We start from the raw sequence: 21,910 nt of genomic DNA on the forward strand, positions 1-21,910 counted from the left end.
CTCGGTACCGCTCGAGTACTCGGTACCGCTCAGTACTCGGTACCGCTCGGTGCTACTCGGTGCTCGGTACTGCTCGGTGCTGCTCGATACCACTCGGTGCTCGGTACCGCTCGGTGCTGCTCGGTACCGCTCGGTGCTGCTCGGTACCGCTCGGTGCTGCTCGGTACCGCTCGGTGCTGCTCGGTACCGCTCGGTGCTGCTCGGTACCGCTCGGTGCTGCTCGGTACCGCTCGGTGCTGCTCGGTACCGCTCGGTGTCGGTACCGTTCGGTGTCGGTACCGCTCGGTGTCGGTAGTCGGTACTCAGTACTGCTCGGTACCGGAACTCGGTACCGCTCAGTATTGCTCGGTACAGAGGGGTACCGAATGATACCAAGTAGTACCGAGATGGTAGAGAAAACTTTAAAACAACTCTTATAATAAAATTTTGTTCCGGGGGCGCTGCCCCTTGACCTTGCGACCTAACCGGGCAGGTCGAACCCCACCAGGGGGCAATGTGGAGTTATGTGACCAAAATAGGTAAAACGTCAGAAGGGGGTGGCAATGTTGCATTCAAATGCAATTTTTGTAATGCCGCATACAAAGGATCATATTATAGAGTGAAAGCTCATTTGTTGAAGAGAAATAAAATTACTCCACAACGAGCTGAAGATTTAATTTATGTGCATACAAACCTTCGACTTCTCTCAAGAAAAACTCCAACCTATATGGAAGGAGACAACATGATGTGAGATGATGTTGGAGACGGATTTGAATCTCTTGAGGATATAGGAATGTTAGAAATTGCTAATTTGTCACTTGTGAGCCTGAATTAGAAGCTATGATAGTTATTAAAGATGATATAGAAACTCAAAGACAAACCACTGAAGAAGCTAATCCTATCATTCCTTTTATTGAATAGTTGAAATTTCATGTGCTGGACAATTTATCTTCTTGTTTTTATTCTTGTACTAGACATTTAAATATTTATTACTTACTTTTATTTAAATTTTTTTGTCATTTCAAATATTACACTTTAATTTTTTTCTTAATTTTTATGTATTATTTATATATTATAATGTCGTATCCGCGCCGTATCCGTATCCTGTATTTTTAAGAATTGGCGTGTCCCGTATCCATATCGTCGTATCCGTATCGGTGCAACATAGGTTTTCACCTTTCTGGTCCATAAAGACTTTATCCATCATGTGCAACAAAGTCGCCCCAACATTCTTTATCCTTACACTCTAATGAGAGATGTTATCTCACAACTGCTAAGATGCATTCTGATTTGATGATAGCCTAAGAATGTATCAAGGAAGCTTATGACTAAAAACTCAACTATCGAGTCAATCCTCGAAAGTAAGTACCTATCTTTTAGGCACGTCGACTTAAGGTTCATAAAGTCCACACACATCCTTCCATCTCCCAATCTCCTTTTGGACAATTATCTTATTGATATGTATGCCCGAAATCTCAATTGCAGTACAATCAAAGATGTTGGGACTTCTTGGATGAGTTTACCTCGATGCATTGGACTAAAATACGAGCCCATTCGTAAAGTTTTCTTAGATTATCTTTTTTGTTAGGACATCCTCAGCAATCTCCAATCTTGATCCCCTTTCTACTTTGAGCTATAGCATTTCCTAGAGTTAGCTCGTCGTCTTCCTCATAGCTTTCAACTAGCAAGCTTGTGACTATGTTAGGCCACCTCTCACTATGATTTTCTAGCATCTAGCCCAAAACATGATCGTCATGTATTATGTTAAGACAACTATTCTGAAGGTATTCATGGGTGTTCAATCAAAGATCGTGTTTTAAGCAGAAGGCACGTCCATCATATGAAATCGACCATTGTCATGTACTAGTGCTCGATCTCACCCAGGTTATGAGTAGTGTGATCATGCCTTCAGCCCCTTGCCTCTCATCGAATAAATCATAAAGTGGACCTCAGAGGGGATGAGTCGAAAAGTAAGTTTATTTTATCAAAAACATATTTAGAAATTATAAGGAGATAATCCATGTATCAATGAGGATGTTGTTGATTTGGTAGTTAGCGACTAGCGCAATGGCCAGTACGACAACATTTAAGGTATTGCTGCTTGTCGTTTTGTTAGCTTCAGTGAAGGAGATATAGGCAAAATTGGCTACTGGTGTGAACGATGTGGTCATCAAGGTGACTTCTCCCATGAGAGACATCTTTAGACTCACTTCCTGAGATGTTTATGCTCTGTCCCCTCTAAGAATAGAAAGAACCACCCCAATGATATGGATGGAGCGAGAAGAAACATGCTCATTTCCTTGGCCATCTGCAAGTAACCTTACCTGCTCACCTGTCTAGGTATGCAATGACAAACTCTATCAACTTTAAAACTTTTATGAGATCCTCCAAAAGGCTTCAGGGGGTACCTGCATTCCTTCGTGTCATGCTTATGATCTTTGTGAAAAAAAAAATATTTTCAGGTATCCCTAGTATAAGCACCCACCTTCATTAGCACTGGGTGTTTAAAGAACTCCCTATTCTGAATGGCCTCCATCAACTCAGCCATGAAAATACAAATGGCAGCAACAGTCGGGTTTTAATAAGTGAGGTACACCCTAACATCTCTATACAAGTGAACTGTGTATGATGTTTCTCCTACTGGTGGGGCAGGTGTGCCCGTAATTCAAAGCAGTCTTGTTGGTAGGTGTGCCCTTTGTTGGACCTGATGGCAATAGTCTTCCAACGCATGTTATTGTCTCAACACCTTATAACCACATAGGTGACTCCTCATGCCCGCGACTCTAGTGCCAATCATGCCTCGTTGGAAACTTTTTAGGGCAAGTGGCTAGGGACTCCACCACGTTTTTATACTCTTCGGTATTTATATGACTGTTGGAAAGTTCTAACAATTAAGCCAAAATTCATGGCTCTTGAAGACCAAGGGCATACCTCAATGACCCTTCTCGCTATGCTTGGATCAACAAAACCTATGTGACAATTGGTTTTAAATCTTTATTCTTTAGCCTCCAGCATTTCTCGCTAAAACCTGATAATGAAGCTTTTTATTGACTCATCGGGTTCCTGCCTTATAATCAGAAGACCATACGAGCTTTTGAGTTGCCTTTGAGAGCTCAAAAATTATATGATGAACATCCTCTAATACTCAACAAATGAGATGATGATACCTAGGAAAAGGTGAGAAAAACATAAGAAGGCAAACTCTTTGAAAGGGGTAAAGAACAATCGACACCTCGGCACATTCTTGGAGCCTATCAACGATGTTGCTGACTAGTATGTAACATAATTGACGGGATTGGATCTTCCCCAGTATGACCTAGGTGGGGCATATTTAACTTAATGAGTGGCTTTACCTCCATGATTTTTGTTAAAAAAAGTGTTAGGTAGCTCTAGCTCTCTCCTCATTTTTCAGGCAGAGGATTGTTCATCATGGTTGTAACTGTAGCTATGGTCAATAATGGGAGTTAAAATCAATGCCCTAGACTCTGGCAAGCTGCCAAGTTAAATGACCCTACAGGGTACTCTCTCTAGGGCATTACTCTGAACTCGCCTTAATGAGTCTTGAATCATCTTAGTTATTCTCTCTTGCATCTCCATCAAGTTACGATGTTGCAAAGTTTTAGTTTTCCATGTTCAATAATAACTCCTGGCTCTGATGCTTTTTGCATGGTACCTACAGTATGGTCATTGGCAGCAATCCACACTTATTGCATCTTAAAAGATGTTAGATCCAAATTTTCTATGGCCGATACACAATGATTCCAAAAGGTCTTAGCAAGTTAGAGTTGAATAAACGAGTGAGGAAATTCCTAAGTATTCCTCTTCACCCTAATTTATATGGATAAAAGAACTATTGTGAAGGCTACACCTAAAATAAATAGAAAAATAATACATTACATGATAAGTACAAATTGATGCAAACATGTGGACTATGTTGGCTAGTGCACACTGCCCTCTACCTATGAAATGTCCTCTGGCAGGTACCCGGAGCGAAACTTTTGGGCGAATCTATGAGAAATGGTATGTTAGGTGAGTATGCCAAGGCCCTAAGAATGACTCAGGAGCAAACGGCTAGTCCTTCGGTGGAAGTGGTTGTGAGCCAAGGACAAATTTAGTTAGTGGAGTCATGGCCATAGGCTTTATAGGTGTGCACTTCCTATAGCTTGATTGGAGACATTTGTAGAATGTAGGTGATCTTGATTGCGGACAACTACTGTGGGAGATTGAGTTTTGTTAGGGTGAGTGCAACTCAAGGAAAAAATCATTTGGAATAAGTATATCTTCAATCCAATGTGAGCTCATACATCACAAGCCCTGCTAGGATGAGTGGCTACTTGCTCACAGGTTGATGTTAGCAACTGCCCTGCATGGTTGGGCTTCCTTTGGGCAAGCATAGCTTTTATAGCATGCTTCCTCTGGCAAGTCCTGTGGGCAGGAACCTTCTTAGACACATGTAAGTTAACTACAAAGGTATGGATGGGTATACAACATAAGCTTTGGAAACATGAAACTTCAATGGACAGGGATCAAGTGGTCCATTTGACACAGCAATCAACCCAATTTTCCAATTCAAAGCATACTCTGGTGAGAATTTTTGGGCTTGCCAGAAAAAAGTAGCACCAAACTTGCATCTAAAATTCTCAATTGAACGAAGGTATCTTAATAGCTTTTCAGACCGAGATTCCAGCATAAATTAAATATAATGAAACTGCAGTAGCAAACAACGACACAGCTGATCAGCATGCGAAAGAAAAAAAATGATCAATCTAAAACTTATCCAGTTCCACTCAGCGATTTCAAATTGGATATCAGCGCCAAAAGGGTATGAGAAAGCGATTACCAGGTCATCGATGTCCATAACGGTGAGGACGCATTTGAAGGTGTTGGATTGGAAGTTGGAGGCCACGATCTCTAGCTGAGAAGAATCTAAAGGGTGGACATAAAACAGGAAGGAGCGGCGGAATACAGCTCCGAAGGACTCGCCCTCCTCCAGTTCCGCCGTGGACTCCCCAAATATGGGCTCGAACCCGTCGAAGGCCTTCGTCTCCGCCATATTTTTGGGGTTTTGAGGTTTTCTGATCTTAAGTTCGGAGCAGCGAAAGTCCGCATCGAGTAAAATATGCAATCTTGAGGGCCTTGGCCGCAGTATGTATGTTTCGCTGTTTGTTTTATAAGACAATGGCAAAATAAAAAAATAAAAAATTAAAAAAATCAAATATTCATGAAGTACACTGACTTTATATGTCCCTTGTGATAAAAATTCAAGAAATATATCCGTCTCTTTTTTTTTTTAATATCTTCAAAATTTTCTCAGGGTCAAAATATTTTATACTTAGGCAAAGTAACTTCTCAATCTTCCGATTTTGATTCTCTCTTATTATTGTTATATCTTCATTCGGGATTTCTTCACTCAAAATAGACTATATTGATGAAGTTTGATATATCTTCATTCATTGGCAAAACTATTTATTTTGATGTTTTTTATCTAACATCATATATTAGATCACTTTGATTGAGATATAGTGAACTAGATAGAATGTAAAAAGTGTATAATAAAATCTAGAGTTAGCTCTTTTGATGAAGGCTTAAATATGTTTGCAATCATCGTAAGAGTGTTAGGAAAAGTTTGTAGGCTTTCATGAGATTGTTGGATAAGTGGAGTTAGGACTTAAGACAAATAGCGTTCAGTCTATAATACAACAACAACAACAACATCAAACTTTTATCCCACTACGTGGGGTCAAAAACAGCGTGAGCGACAGGATAAATTAGTCAAAATCTGAGAGCTTACTTCATGAAAGTTTATGATTTGTGCAGTAAATATATAATACCTCTAGAAAAATAAACACTTAGAACATTTAGGTTACTATGACTAGATATAATCTAAATTATTTAATAATTTTATGATATTTTTAAGATGTTTTTTTATAATATTAAGGTTGGTACAATATTAGGGCTTGTGGAGACTCCCATAGGCCAATAGCCCTAGGTTAAGTTTTTGGCTTAATGGGAAGGGATTTCAAGTTAGGATCAAGCACTAGAAATGCTTAGCGGTTGTTAGGGTTTTTTCTCCAGATTAATTATATAGTTTGACATAAATTTTCAATAGGTTTATGGTGTCCAAACGTCCAATTGAACAAAACCAAGTATTATTTAAGTAGCCCAAGGCTAACAACTTTCAATGTGGCTTTTGTAGGAATTTTGTGGGAGAAATGATGGGAAATTAGTATGGTTAGTGGAGGAGAGATGATAGAAGATTTCTACATTAAAAAATAAGAAAAAACTTTAACTAAATATATAAGCCCATCACTTACCAATGTGATTAAATTTGAAGAGATGACAAGACCACATCAAAGGAGTTGCACTCTCATTCAAATTAACTCTATATTTTCTTCGGACACACATTAACCTTATTCCTTGCATTTAAACTAGCATTTATAGTCTTTACATCCATTTATTTCAAAATGCACAAAGAGCGGTAAAAGAAAGAGACATGCTTAAATTTGAAGAGGGAACTTGTAAGCACCATGTAACTAGGCCCTGCAAATGATTTGGCATCCAAGCAAGAGTGGAAAGTACTTATTTTCTTCTAAAAAATTTTCACATAGTTTAACTAATATTCCCTCAATACTTGGAAAATCTATACTTCAAATTTTTAAAATTCAAATTTCCAAAGCCTTATATTTGACCACAAGTTCAAATTTACAAGTATATGGTCTTATGCAATAATCATTAAATTTATAAATGACAAATCTCAGAAAAAAAAAATGAAGGGCAACATGTAATTAGATCATAGAAAGACATTTAAAAGTATGATAACTAAGTGATAACAAGAAGTAAAATTCTTAAAAATAAATCTTCAAATTGATCCAATTTAAAGGTTAAATTTATTTTCACCATATACTATAACTAAAAGCCTACTCGAGATGAAAAGCAAGTAATATACTTAGAGAAAATATGTATATGTAATACCTTGTTATTGTTCTAGGTGATCATTAGTAAAAGAACATGCATAAATAGATAGCAACACTTGTTAGGAAAGTTGCTATTTGCATGTTTTACATTCTTGCAACTTGTATAGTTTTGATGTTGTTATCTCATAACAATTTTTGGAAGATTTGTTTTTGCTCTTGTGTGTACTAATATTTCAGAAAAATCGAACTCCAGATTACGAAAACTTCAAATCAAATTCAGCATGAGATACTTTGAGAATTTGAAGCTTGTATTTTTTTATTTGAATTAAATTTGAGAGGGAGTGATTGTAATTGAGTGAATAAATTTACACAGACTTAAAGGAGATCTTGAAAAAGTTTTTGTATTCGGCTATAAATCCAAGAGTAGAAGTATAATTTTTTAAATTACCAATTCACCCCCCCCCTCTTGGTTAGCCTTGGGACATTTAATTAGGCTTAACATCCTAATTCATATTAAACGAGTTTCCAACAACACTTTCATAATAAGTTATTAAGAATGTATAAATGCAACTATTGGCACATGAAGCTTACGAATCAAAAACTTTGACAAGCCCAACATTTAAAATATGTTGTATTTTTTATGGGCGCAACCTTAGAAATTTCATTTCATTCTTACATACATTTAAAAATAAACTATTCTTGGTGTAATTTAGCTGCATGAAATCGTGTTACAATATTGAGCCTCAAATAGCACCATGGTTGTATGATTGATTTTATTGATAATGTTGATTGATTAAAGCTTCGTTTGGGATGGCTTTCTTAATGTTTTTTAAAACAACTTTTTAGTATAAAATTTTTAATTTTTAAACTAGAAAACTGCTTTAAGAAGCAATATAAAAACTGTCCCAAATGAAGCCTAAGTGAGGCAAGGGACGACGTTATAGAAATTCCTTTTAAGCCTTATGCAACTATATGGGGATCTTTGATGAATATATGCTTCTAGAATATCTAGTGATGTTGAGGTTGGAGAGGAGGCATTGAGGCATCTCATTGAAATTGAGCCTGAAAAAAGTGGGAATTATTATATAATGATGAATATATATGCTGCACATGGAAAATGCCATAATGTTGGGAAGTTGACAAAGGTTATGAAAGAATGGGGAGTCACTAAAGACTTTGGAGGGAGTTTTATAGAACTGGATGGCAAGATTAATGAATTTACATACAGAGATGAACTCTATCATATCCTTCATTTTAGAAGATATATGAGGTTCTTAATGAGATAAATGAGCAAGTGTAGATCAATGGCTATATACCAAAGTTTTTTTGAGGCATATCAAAGCATGAAGGTTTCATTTTGTAATATTGTATTGTGCAAGACATGGCCTTCCCATATCTATACCACCATTATATTATATATGAAAGGGGCTTGAGTTTCTTCTCAAATCTTAATCATTCATTTAACTCTTCTAATCTAATGTAAAATATTACCCTTTCAGTTTGTAATTAATCTAATATTAATTAACAATTTTGAATTATCAAATTTAAATCTCACCATCAAGGCATCAACACACCTTCTCTTCATCATTTCATATTTCCTCTTTCGATCCAAGTTTGTTCAAAAGGACAACTTATCGTATTTTTCTCCTCTTAAGTCTAGAAGACAAAGCAGCCTCAAATCAAATGTAATTCATATTTTTTTATTGTTTATATGCTTGGGTTGTTATTTTGTAGATTATGACTTTGCATCAAACCTGACAATATGTTTGAAATTGAATGATTGAAATTTTATGGCATAAAAATCATGATTTTCATGTTTTTATACAAAGATTACCCCATGTGATTTATATTCAAAGTCAATTTCAAATAAATTAATTGAGTTTAGACAATTTTTTTTTGTGATAATTACATCGACTTTCTATTCATGTGAATCGTAAGATAAAATTAGAATAGCATAGTTAAAATAATTTATAACTCTAAATATTTTTTTCACAAATATTTTTTATTTGATAGTGTATCTACCAATACATTTTTTATTTAATAGTGTATCTATCAATATCGAAACCACTGAAAGATTATGCTAATGACTATATTGAACAATACAATGTCATATGTTTTAGAAGTAGAGGTAAAAAGAAAGAAAATAGTATTAATTTCTAAGTCATGTCTTAAGCAAGCTATAATGTTAATTTCAAAACTAAAATAGATGGGAGACGCACCTCTACAAAATCTGAATGTAAATTATGCAAGACACAGAATTGATTTCCACTGAGGCATAATAACCAAAAAATCAATAAGTAACAACATCAATAAAAAATGGAATACATTACAATCATAGTGCCCATCATTACACAATCAAAAGAAATACATGAGATGGATTATGAGTACACTGAAGTTTATGATAAGCTTAACACTAAACTACCAGTAAGATCACATCTTTTCTTATATAATCTATATTCTTAAATAATTAAAAATCTCTTCATCAAAATCTTGATGAATTTCTATAAATGACTACTAAATTAGCCAATAAAGGAGAAAATGAAGAACTACGCGATGAAAATTAAGCCATTATAGTTATGTAAAAGTAGTAATATGAATTTGTGTGAGTATTTAAACAGATTGACATGTCAACTTCATGATTAAGGAATTATTGAATTCAAAAGTTGTAATTTGAACGAAAAAATACAATGACCATTTATATAAATAGAAACTAGTTTGTAAACATGGATAACTTTCTTTAATAATACAATAGAAAAAAAATTGCTTCAGATATGCGGATTTTCAATACTTATGTTTATGTTGAGATCATTACAATATGTGATATAAAATATTTGTATTAATATGAACACAAATTTAAAGATTATTAAGAGGACATAATTTTCTTTCATAAAAATAGAGACAATATGTTGTGATATTTTTTTCTACCTAAACTTTCATAACTCATGATTTTGATATCACTGGGAAAAAATCAAATTAAACCCATATGAAAAAAAAAAAAAAAAAATAAACCCATATAAAAAAAAAAAAAAAAAAAACCTAATGAGAAGCAACTTTAGATATCTTCAGATATCTGTAAATGGTCTTAATGCTATGAATGCTAACAAATATAAGTAAATACCTGTAAAGGGCATATGGCAATACTGAGTACATCCCTGCGGCCTTTTCAAGGTAGAACACTAACCTCTTTGTATTAATGAGTGGTTGTATAGTGGAGCAGTTGGCAAAGCCAACAAATTCTACAGCAAAGAACATTGCTCGAATGACAAACATAAGTTGTTTTGAATTGTCCCTGGATTTAATGAGTTAAAATTTAGTTTATAAACACAAACCAACACTTAAGAAAAGTGGCAGTGAAGTTATTGTTAAGAACCTATGTTGGCAAATTTTTCAAAAATTGAACCTAGCTGCAGAGCGGTGACAAGGGTCATGCCAAGTCTTGATAGGTTGTACCCTAGTCTCCTGTAATATATCGACCAATACTTCCATAAGTAGATTTTGAATTGCTATAATTGGATTGGACTCATTGAGTTGAGAAGTATAGATCACATGTACCTGACAATGACTTACTTAGCTCTCCAACTAAAGCCATGCTTTTCCTATTGGTGGCAACGCAATTATGATTATGAAGATTATGTTGAGTCTTGTAATTAGACAATAATCATTAGCATACATAATTGATTGTGATTTATATATAATTTAGAATTAAAAATGTCCTTTGAAGAATTCTTGTATGTCTCAACAAATTCAATATATGCTTAGTATGCAATTTAGCAATATCCACACAAAAATGGGTGTGTTGTGGTTCACCAATGAAAGACACTGCAAAAATAGTTTCATTTAAAATAGAAATGAAAATATGTTGGAAATTATCCCATTTTGATAGAGATGGCATAGGATTGCTCTTGTTAGATCAATAGTTTCAGATGAGCTGCTACTTGCTAAGCAAAAGCATAATACACATTTTACACAGGTATGATGCCCACAATCTAAAAAACTGTTTGATAAAAATTATTATCAAGGACTATTATTGAGTTAGAGAATACTATATTATATATTTCATATATAAAAAGTAATTGATAAAAGTAATGAAAATATGGTGGAAAAGGAAATATATAAAAATAATAATGTACTTTAAGAGCTACATAGCATGTCCTTGTTCTAAATATGTTGAAAGAAAAAATAGGCAATGCATATATGTCAAATACGAATAATTAAGAATATTGATTTTTTTTTTCCAATTTGATTCTTTTAGGTCCTATTTTGATAACTTCATTATAATATTTTTTTATAAATTGAACTGTAATTGAACAAAATATTTGGTTGTCATATATTTTATCTTTAACTTATATTGAGAATGACAGCTCCTTATCACAAATATTTGTGATGATGTTATTATAATCTTTTATGTTGAATTCCTATAAAAAAAAGAAAAAAATAGGATTATGCATATATAAGTTTCAATATAAATAAAATGATATATTAAAAAATTAGTTATCCTGAATTCCTCTTTGTAATTGGCATGACAATAATTTATTCAGGTTCACTATCAAAAACTGTAAATATTGTAGTTAAACTATTATCCTCAACACACAATTTGATAAAATACATATATAATTTTTTTTAGGTTAAAACCCGTAGTGGGGCCTACACGTTAATATTAAAAAAACCGGTTACAAAATCCTTAGAAGGATCCTTCAGCTCGCTACTGCTCAAAAGAGCTACAAGATACTGGAAAATAAAACCTAAGAGCCGGTAGTTCCTTTTTCTAAGATTACAAAAAAGACATAAAGTAAAACTCGGGCTGCAAGTAAACAACACCCAAAAAAGGAAGAGCAAATTGGTCCAGTTCAGTTCATTCTTCCTACAAAAAAATTGGAGAAAATTGAAAGCAAAAGGAGAAAAACTAACCCAAAAATCCTTGCGGTCAATGAAGCTCCGTGAAGTAATCCTGCAAGGAAATCTCAAAAAAAAGTGAATTAGATAAGTAGATACAAATTATGCAATTATAACCAAAGAAGTGGTTCCAGACAGTAAGCCTAATAATGAAAACAAGATAAAACTTCCTGATGGCCGCCAAAATATAAGTAAAAGCGCTGCCAGCCATAACAATCTGCAGGCGATCCTTCAAAGCAACCATAATGTTATGCATATCAAAACCATAAAAACTTATAGTATTCGGAGCAGAAACATTAACAAGAGACAGAAAAGGTCCTTCCAGCACACAGAAGACCAAAGCAAAGCAAGTCACAGACCAGCTAAGACCAATGACAGAATAACAAGTATAGTCAGAAAAATAGAACACAACACAGAACTCCAACCCAGGCAAAGCCAAAGACATGGATCCATCTAAGAACACCTTCAACACAATGTCAGAATAAGAAAAAGTGCCAGAAAAATAGAAAAAAAAGTAGTGATAAATAGACAACCAACCTAGATTAGACCAAACCTGCAGCACACTAACCAAAACCAAATTGGCAATATGCCACTTAGTCTAAGAGGCAACCACAGTAAGCTCAGCCTGGCCAACAGCCTCCAAACCAAGGGAAAAACCAACAGAATAACCCAAAAGATCCACAAAACCAATACAGAAAAGCACCAAGAAGAAACAGAAATGAGCAGAATAACACAGCACAAGAAACCTCAACAGAAAATCCCAGAACCAACCAAAAACGAACTCAAGCATGCTGCAGGTAAGGAAGAGCAGTTTTGTCTAGATTAATGAGCCCTTTCAGAAAAAGAGGAAGGTCATTCACATTAAATTTCTGATACATATCATTATGAGAACCATGCTTGGCTAACCAATCCACACGCGCATTGCATTCACAATAAATATGAGAGATAGAGAAAATAAGTTTAAACATATACATTCTAATCTTACGAATGGTGTAAAAATCATGAGGATTACCAGCGTTACCATCCTTAATAATATGAATTAAGAGTTGAGCATCCACCTCAATCATCACATGCTGAATACCAAGCATCACCAGATATTTAAACCATGAGACAGACCCTGAAGCTCAGCCGAAATCACATAGCACTATTTTCAAGGGCCAAAAAAAGCAGCAATAGGAATACCAAAAAAAATCCTAATAATACCACCCATAACAGCATTATTAGAGCCAACAGAGCCATCCGAATTAAGCTTAACATAAGGTAAAAGTGGTTTAAACCATCTCACCACACGATCAGCCATACTAATGTCAGAATTGACATTAAGAATGCCAAAGTAGTTAGCCAAATTAGTACAATTTCTAAAGTTTTTAGCAGAAATAAGGTTAAAAGAAATAAGCTGAAGGATTTTGTTCCTAACATTAAGAATAATATGAATAGCATCTATCTTAACATCGTTGTGCTTAGAATCGTTCCTAGCCTTCCACAAATACCACAAGATCAAGATAGGCAGAAGATTCATAATATGGCCTTTTGGTTTGATAAACCAAACTTTAAGAATATCAACAGCATTGCAATTAGCATTAAACACCAAAATATTGGCAAGATTATAGTAGTGAAGCCAAACCTTATGCGCTATCTCACTATTTATAAAAACATGCTTGATACTTTCCATATTGAAACAGCACTGGCATTTAGAAGGAAAAGAAAACCCTTTCTTCCACAAATTATCATCCACAGGAAGGTACCCATTAATGCATCTCCAGGAAAGAATAGAATAAGATAAGGGAATGGTGTTATTCCAGAGAGACTCAAAGTTATGATCAATAACATCTTTATACCTAATAGCTTCCCAAACATTTTTAAATTAAAAATTACCAGAAGGAGATAGTTTAAAAAGGATTTTGTCCTTGATTTTAAGTTGTAATGGTATTTGCACAATCATGTTCACAATTTCAATAGGAATCACATCCAGCAGTTTGCTAGAATTCCAATTACCATTATCAAAAAAATGATTAACTCTAACATTGTCAATAGTATGGGTGTTAAGAAAACAATCGATAGAAAACATACCCAACCAATTGTCTTGCCAGAAGGACACATCACCTTTGCCAAGCTAGCCCCCATTGAATGTACTGTTCAGCTTCCCATTTGATCTTACAAAGCCTTTTCCACACATAAGAGTCAGAAGATTTATAATGACAAACCAAAGGGTTACGCATTTTACAGTATTTTGCCTTCATAAACTGCACCCACAAACTATCATTAGAACGAAAAGCAAACCATAATTTATGAGAGAAAGCCTGAACAGTGCAACCAAGCCCTCCCTCCTTATAAACATAACAAATTTTTTCCACTAGTCCAATTGATACAAGACTTATTGTTTTTAGCACCCCAAAAAAATTTATTGAAAAGCCTTTCCAGCCTATTGTAAACAGTGGAGGAGGGTAACAAAAAGTGAAAGATAAAAATAGGAATATAACATAAAACACTTTTAATATGCACCAACCTACCAGCAAAAGAAAGGAAGTTAGAGGACAAGGTAGTAAGTTTCTTATGTAAAATAGAGAAGATAATGTCAAACAAAAATTTATTCTTTCTACCTTTAAAGAGAGGGGTGCCAAGATACTTAATAGGAAGAACCGTAGAGTTAAAGCCACAAACTCTCTTGATCTTGCTAATTCTGTTATTGTTCACCATTTTACCAATGAGAAAATTACTTTTCTCCCTGTTAACATTTAAACCACTAATCTTTTGAAAACAGTTAAGAAATTGAAGCAAAACTTTCACATTTTTAATCGAAGCATTAGAAAAGATAATGAAATCATCAGTAAAACTAAGATGAGTAATAGGAAAACCTCCACTAGTATGAAAATGAAGGCTAGGGGACCTTAAGTAAAGATCCTCAAGCCCCCTAGACAGATATTACATATTAATAATGAACAGAGAAGGAGACAAGGGGTCACCTTGCCTAAGGCCATTCTGAGAACTAAAGAAACCATGGTTGCAACCATTAATAATAACAGAGAAAAAACAATTCTCAATATTTTTCTTAATAAGCATGATAAAAGATTGATTAAAACCAAATAAGGATAACACTTTGTAAAGAAAATTCCAGTTCAGATTGTCATAAGCCTTCGTGATATCTAGTTTGAAAATAATATTACTACTAGAACATTTAGTATTAATATCATGAACCATCTCTTGAGCTAAAAGGATATTATCAAAAATGCTCCTACCTTTAACAAAGCCATTCTGGTTGGAAGATATGATTCTAGGTAAATAAATCATTAATCTAGAAGAAATGATTTTAGCCACAAGCTTTATTAAAAAAGGTGCATAAACTAATGGGTCTAAAATCATTCCAGAATTTAGTAGCCTCTTTTTTAGGGATCAGAACAATATTAGTAGAGGAAAAGAATTTAGAATAAGAATTACCATTGAAAAAATCCCTAACAGCATCCACCACATCAAATTTAATGGTATCCCAAGTCTTAATAAAAAATTTAGTAGTAAGACCATCAGGTCCGGCAACGGAATCCTCATTCATACCTTTAATGGTGTCCCAAATCTCAATCTCTCAGGGAGACTGAGTAAGAAACCGATTATCCTCCTCCCCAATCAAAGAAGGAATCACATTAGAGTTAGCAATAGGAATAGTCAAAGTAGTACTATTAAAAGCCTCTTTAAAATACTTAACAGCAGAATTAGCAATTAAATCATTCGTATCGTAAACAACACCATTATGATCAACCAAGGTATGAATATGACTTTTGATCCTTTTTTTATTGGCCAAAGCATGAAAAAAGGAGGTATTCCTGCCCCCTTCTAAAGTGATCTTAGAGGAAGCCTTTTGTCTCCAATAAATTTCCTTCTGATTTTGCAATTGGAAAAGTTGAATTTTAGCATTATCAAGATTGGCAAGATTAACATCATTAGGATTATTAATGAGTAATTTTTCCAACTCCAAAACCTTTTGTTCAGCTTCTTTAATATTAGCAAAAACATTTTTGAAAATATGTTTATTCCACCATCTAAGAACTTGTTTTAACCTGCTCAACTTAGCCCAAAGACGAAGCATACCTTTCACATTATCATCAAGAGAAAGCAGCATTCCAATTAGTAGAAATAACACTAAAAAAGCTAGAATGAGCAATCCACATGTTTTGAAATCTAAAAGATAAAGAACCACTGACTTTATTTTTAGAAATATTCATAAGGGAGCATGATCTGATAACGTTCTACTCAAGTGGTGGACTTGAGTCATAGGAAAATCTTTAATCCAATAATTATTAAAAAGCAGTCTATCAATTCTTTGCCACATGGAACCTCTACTCCAAGTGAAAGCACTACTAGAAAAGCCAATATCGAAAAGTTTGCAATTAGAAATCATGTTATTAAAATCATCCATGGCATTAAAGTTTGGAGGGTTACCTCCAATCCTTTCATCGACACTAGAAATGATATTAAAATTACCACCAACGCACCAAGGCCCATTAGAATTAAAAGCAAAATCCGCTAAAAGGTCCCAAAGAGGAAACCTACCCAATCTAGTACAGGCTGCATATACAAAAGAAGCATTAAAAGTCAAATTCAAATAGACAATTTGGGCATGAACAACCTGCTGAAAATCAGAAATAATGGTGTGTTAATGTCACTCTTCCACATGATCCAAATTTTATTAGAACAGTTAGCAAACATCATATTAAAAACCAAACTAGAAGAAGTAGAAGAATGTTTATCGACATATATAAATGGTTCAAGTAAGACTAAAATTTGAATGTTATGCGCACGACATAAATTTCTAACACGGGTCTTAGAATCCGACCCCCCAATCCCCCGCACATTCCAGATAAGCGCACTAATCATAGGAGTGTTTAGTAGAAGCTTGGGCTCCAGTCGAACGGGGAGTATCGGAAAAAGGGGTTTTACCATTTTTCTTTTTATTTTTTTGCACCTTAAAAGCCTCTTCCTCTTCAATATTTAGAGTATTATTTTCAGTAGAAGCCGATGAGGAATCATTGTTGGAGCAAACCTCATTGTCCTTAAACACCCCCTTTTCATTATTACCAATAAGAACAACAGAGTTAGTAACATGCTTTTAAGGAGGGATAAATTCCCCCTCCTCACTATCATCAACCTTATCATTCTCAACAGCATTAATATCTATATTGTGATGAGAAGTAAGATTTATATCAGATTTAAGCATAGAGTCTACATAAATAAAAATTTTCGGAGTAGTATCTCCTTCTTTTTCAGATTTCTCTTTTGAATCACCTACCAAAGGAAAAAAAATTAGTAGTTTTTACCACATCCATATCATTATCCAAAATAATAAAATTTTCATTACCAACCATCTCAACTGGGTTAAGGATCTCACTTTGTTTCAAAATTATCGGGTCAGCCTCTTCCTTCGAGATTTCCTTACCCAATGAGTTGTTGGAATGTTTTTTAAGCTCTGGATGCAGTTTGAAACAATCAGAAACAGCATGGCCATGAGTTTTACAGTGGTTACAAAAATCAGGAACTTTTTCAAATTCAACTTTTTGTAAAAAACCAAAGGCTTTAGAACCCACCCACACTTCTTTCACATGCTTTTTCGTGATGTCTATTTCAACTAAAACCCTCGCAACAGATGGTCGGGTTCTAGATGCCGTAGCTTGCTCGGTTTGTAAGGGACGGCCAAAAATCAAACCCAAAGCATGAAGAACTTTAGCATTAAAAAAATGAAGCCTCAAATTGGGAGATGATATCCAGATCGGAACTATCAATCTTTCTTCCTTAACATAGAAAAAAGGTGTCCACTTTTAAATCCACATTTGGCAATTTAATATGAAATATGATCTACAGGCAAAGACACGACTGTAATCCAAATCATTGGATAATTGAATCTCGACATGCTTAGAATCTAAAAGCCCAACCGAATAAAAACCAGACAATTTTAAATTACCGAAGAAAGCTGGAATGGAATACAGATTTGACCGACGGAGGCCAAATTTCCCAAGCAGAGTGAAAAAAAAGGCGATGCAAGTATCAACACTTCATCATCAGAGAGAAGAACAGCCAGAATACCATTAAACGTAGTTTGAGTTAGAGAAGGTAGGGTATCACCTGCCGAAGCTCCTGCTAGAACATCTTTAAAAGAACGCGATTGCGGACGAGTGAGACTATCCAGATCCTGGCTAAAGAAGCCCTTACTTGAGTCTTTGCTCGGAGCAGTAATATCCCCCCAAGGCGTCGAGGAGGATCCCCCCGCCATAGAGATCCTGCCCAAAGCGGGCAAGAGCAAACAAAGAGAACACTAGAATGGAAAACATGAGATCTCACCGGAGAGAAATCGAGAAACAGACGACCAAAGCACGGGAACCCTAAAACTCTCAGAGCGGCGCTAGGGCAAGGATGATGAGATGATGAAAATATAATAAAATACATATATAATTAATTGTGCAATATATCATCAAAGTTGCATTCTTTCAATAAAATAGGATAATATTATATAAATATTTTACCTCAAACTATATTTAGATATTTCTTTTGAACATTTAGAGTGTACAATATCATCAAAAATTATAATTTTTAATTTATATGAATGGCATGAATTGTATCATATATTTCTTTCTTGATTTAAGTCTTTTGCTACTACTCTTACTGAGTAGTACTTCACTTGAAATATATATATAAATAATTTATTAAAAAAAAATCATGATAAGAATTTATCATATTTATTACCTCCCCTAATGATTGTTCAATTGTATTGATTTTTTGTAGATATATAATCAAATATGTATCAAAAGTACAAGAAGTATATTGCTAAATATTTTCATTGGCCCCTTAAGTTTGAATATTTAAAAAATTAAATAAATAACAATAAATATAATGAAGAAAAAATAAATCACCATTACATACATTAAGTTAATAACTTATAAATCTTGTTAGACAATTTTCTTTTTATCTGCATGTCTGTAGATCATTCACACATCAGAAACTTTTATAACTAATAAAATGATATATATAATAAATATAAGAAATTATAATTAATTATAATAAAATTAGAAAAATAGTAAGTATATGATAAAAGTAATAAAAATTAATTTACTTACCCGATGGACATTTTGGATTTCATTTGATATCTTCAATTACCTACAAAATGTTGTTTGTTGATTATATAATATGATCAGTAAGAGCAAGCTATATTTCTGAGATATTGTTTAAACTTATCTCAAATTTCTCGATCATAGACTTTACAAAATTTTTTATTTATTTCTTTTATTTACCCATTTGAATAAACATAAGTATTTCCAGTTTCTAATATGTTATGAAATCTTTTAATTATTTCATTGAACATAATAGCATATATTTTTTAATCTTGAAAAAAAGATGGAGAAAAAAGTTAACGTGCCATATTTTTTATTAAAACAAAATAAAATTATTTTAAAAATAATTTATATTTAAAACTATATTAGTAATATTAATTGAAATAAATAATATAAAAAAATAATTACCTCCTTATCCATTAAAGTAAGTTTCTGAATTTTTTCTTGTCTAGATTTAAACACTCAAACAACATCAATTTGAGATAGTACAACATAAATACTCCAATAATGTTGATGTAAATATAAATTTTTGATAAGTCTTGTTCCATCCATTAATCTTTTTCTAATATCAACAGAATTATACATTTAGTCAATAAAATTAAATAAATTATATTTAGCTTTTACTTATTATATGAAATTAATAATAATATAATAATTAATTTAAATGTATATCCATAAATGCTGATTATTCAAAAAATGCGTAAATCTCTTTATAAATAATGTTTTTTCTTCTATGAACCTTGAATAGAAGTATAATTATCTGGTATAATAAGTAACTTTGTTTGACTCATCGATATATCTCTTAATAATGCTACATATAACTATTTATAAAAAAATATTATGTGGATGGTAAATCCTCATATTAAGAATTGTTTGACCTTGTGCTTTATTGATAGTCATTGCAAAGCACAAATGTATTGAAAATTATTTTCTATGAAATTTGAATGGAAGAGCTTCATCATCACTTGTACATAATAGAATCTGGGGTATCAAAACTATTTTCCCTGAAAATTATCCCATTAAAATTTGAGTGATAATAATATTATTTTTAAATGATTCATATATTATTCGTGTCCTATTGTACAAATCATTTGAATGGTCTAAATTTCTTAATTGCATTATTGGATAATTCTCTTTAGAATAAGATGATGAGGAGGAAGTCCATTTGATGTCAATGAATTTATAAATTTAACTTATTAAATTTTATAACTTTAATAAGTAACACTGCCAAAGCTGAATGGTCTAAATTTCTTAATAGCATTATTAGTAAATTCTCTTCAAAATAAGATGATGAGGAGGAAGCCCATTTGGTGTCAATGAATTTAGAAATTTAACTTGTTAATGATTATAACTATCATCAGTAACAGTGCCAAAGTATCCCCTGGAAACATATTAATTTACTTTTAATTGAGCTTATCAATATACTCATTTTTAGTAGCTAGGATAAATCTTTCTATAATGTATTCTTACAATGTAGAATTTTTATGTAAAGAAGGAAAAAATAGTATTTATTAATGAATCTTATGAATTCTCATTATTCAAAAATCCTATTGTCATCTCATCTAGAATATGCATTAATCTATCATCTTTTTCCTCTTCATCTTCATTTCCAATTCTAAGAATAAAATTACAAAATAAATGATCTTTTCTTGCACGCATGTTTTCTTTTAACTTGAAAACTTTTATATCTGACCATCAATATTACTTAACCATGTTGTAGTTAATAGTTTCTAATCTTAATGTATGTTTTACAACTGATAATATTATGAAAATTCACCTCCAAATATAATTATTTTACCACCATAATAAATGAAACTATTCATAATATCTTTCATAGTTATATCTAAAGATTCAATAGCTGTATGTTTTACTATAGGTGGTTCATCCCAAATTATTATACTTGATTGTCTAAGTAGTTAAGAAAGTCCACTTTTTTTGTTATTGCACGTAACATTATTTCTATTGAATTTATAGGTATTTTGAAACTTGAATGTGTTGTTCGACCTCCAAGCAGTATTGATGCGGCTACTCCTGATGTAACTATTGCAATTGCTATGTAACCATTATTTTTTAAAATTGAAAAGGGTTCACGAAACATATATATTTTACCCGCCCCTCTAGGACCATCTATGAAAAACATGACATTACATTTTTTATTACTATGATTGATAATTTTTCTGTATGCATTCTTCTTATATATATTGAGAGTATGTATTATATTTATATCTTCAACTTGAGTAATAATATTTTTTCTTCAAATATTTCTCTGGTATAAAGTTCATCATTATAATAAAAAAAGTCCTCTTACAAATGTGGTAATTTTGGCAAGTCAAAATCATCAATAGACTTTATCATTCTCTTAAAAAATAAATTAATATTTAATAATGTTTTTGACATGCATTTATTATAAGAAATATCATTATTGGTTTGATAATCATGGGAGAAATCTATGTAGTAATCATTCCATAATTAAAGAATATTAGTTGGCTTGCAGTAGATAAGATGAATAACAAATAATTGTTTGAGTGCATTTGACATTTGATTATTTGATTCATCATTTAAACAATATGACATATAATTTTCTATTGCTAGTAGACCATTCATTATGTAGCTTCTTTAAAAGTAGAGCATTGGATTCCACAAACATGTAATAAATTAAAAAATGATTTTGGTTCATATACATGATTGAAAAAAATTCTGAGAAAATATATTTCATCATTTAATGGATTTGTTATATTTATACAACTTATTTAGTCATATTATTGTCTTCTCTTCCATAGTTTTTGCTTTTATTCCACACATATTTTTTATGAATTTCTATATATAGGTACTCTTTACCTTTAAATTAATTTTATTGAGATTAAAAAATTCAATCAATATGGTTTTTTTATTATTAATTTTTAAAATATCAATTAAATTATGATTTTTTTTATAGTAAATAGACTTATGTTCTTCAAAATATACTTGTAAATTACACACTGTGGATACATCTCATTCAAATACAATTCAAATATTCGTCATAGTACTTTTGGT

The 21,910-nt window shown here is 32.7% G+C and overlaps 1 protein-coding gene across 1 annotated transcript in view; it reads right to left on the bottom strand.

Annotated features, from left to right (window-relative positions):
* LOC110105022 overlaps window positions 1–5,125 on the bottom strand; it is a 35,524-nt gene extending 30,399 nt beyond the window's left edge. The window contains exon 1 of the mRNA XM_020834369.2: window positions 4,820–5,125. Within this exon, the coding sequence (XP_020690028.2) occupies window positions 4,820–5,032 (213 nt within the window). The 5' untranslated portion in view covers window positions 5,033–5,125. The remainder of the gene's footprint in view (window positions 1–4,819) is intronic.
* Between the last annotated feature and the right edge of the window lie 16,785 nt (window positions 5,126–21,910).

This window comes from Dendrobium catenatum, unplaced genomic scaffold (assembly GCF_001605985.2).
Source record: "Dendrobium catenatum unplaced genomic scaffold, ASM160598v2 fragScaff_scaffold_128, whole genome shotgun sequence".
NCBI lineage: Eukaryota > Viridiplantae > Streptophyta > Magnoliopsida > Asparagales > Orchidaceae > Dendrobium > Dendrobium catenatum.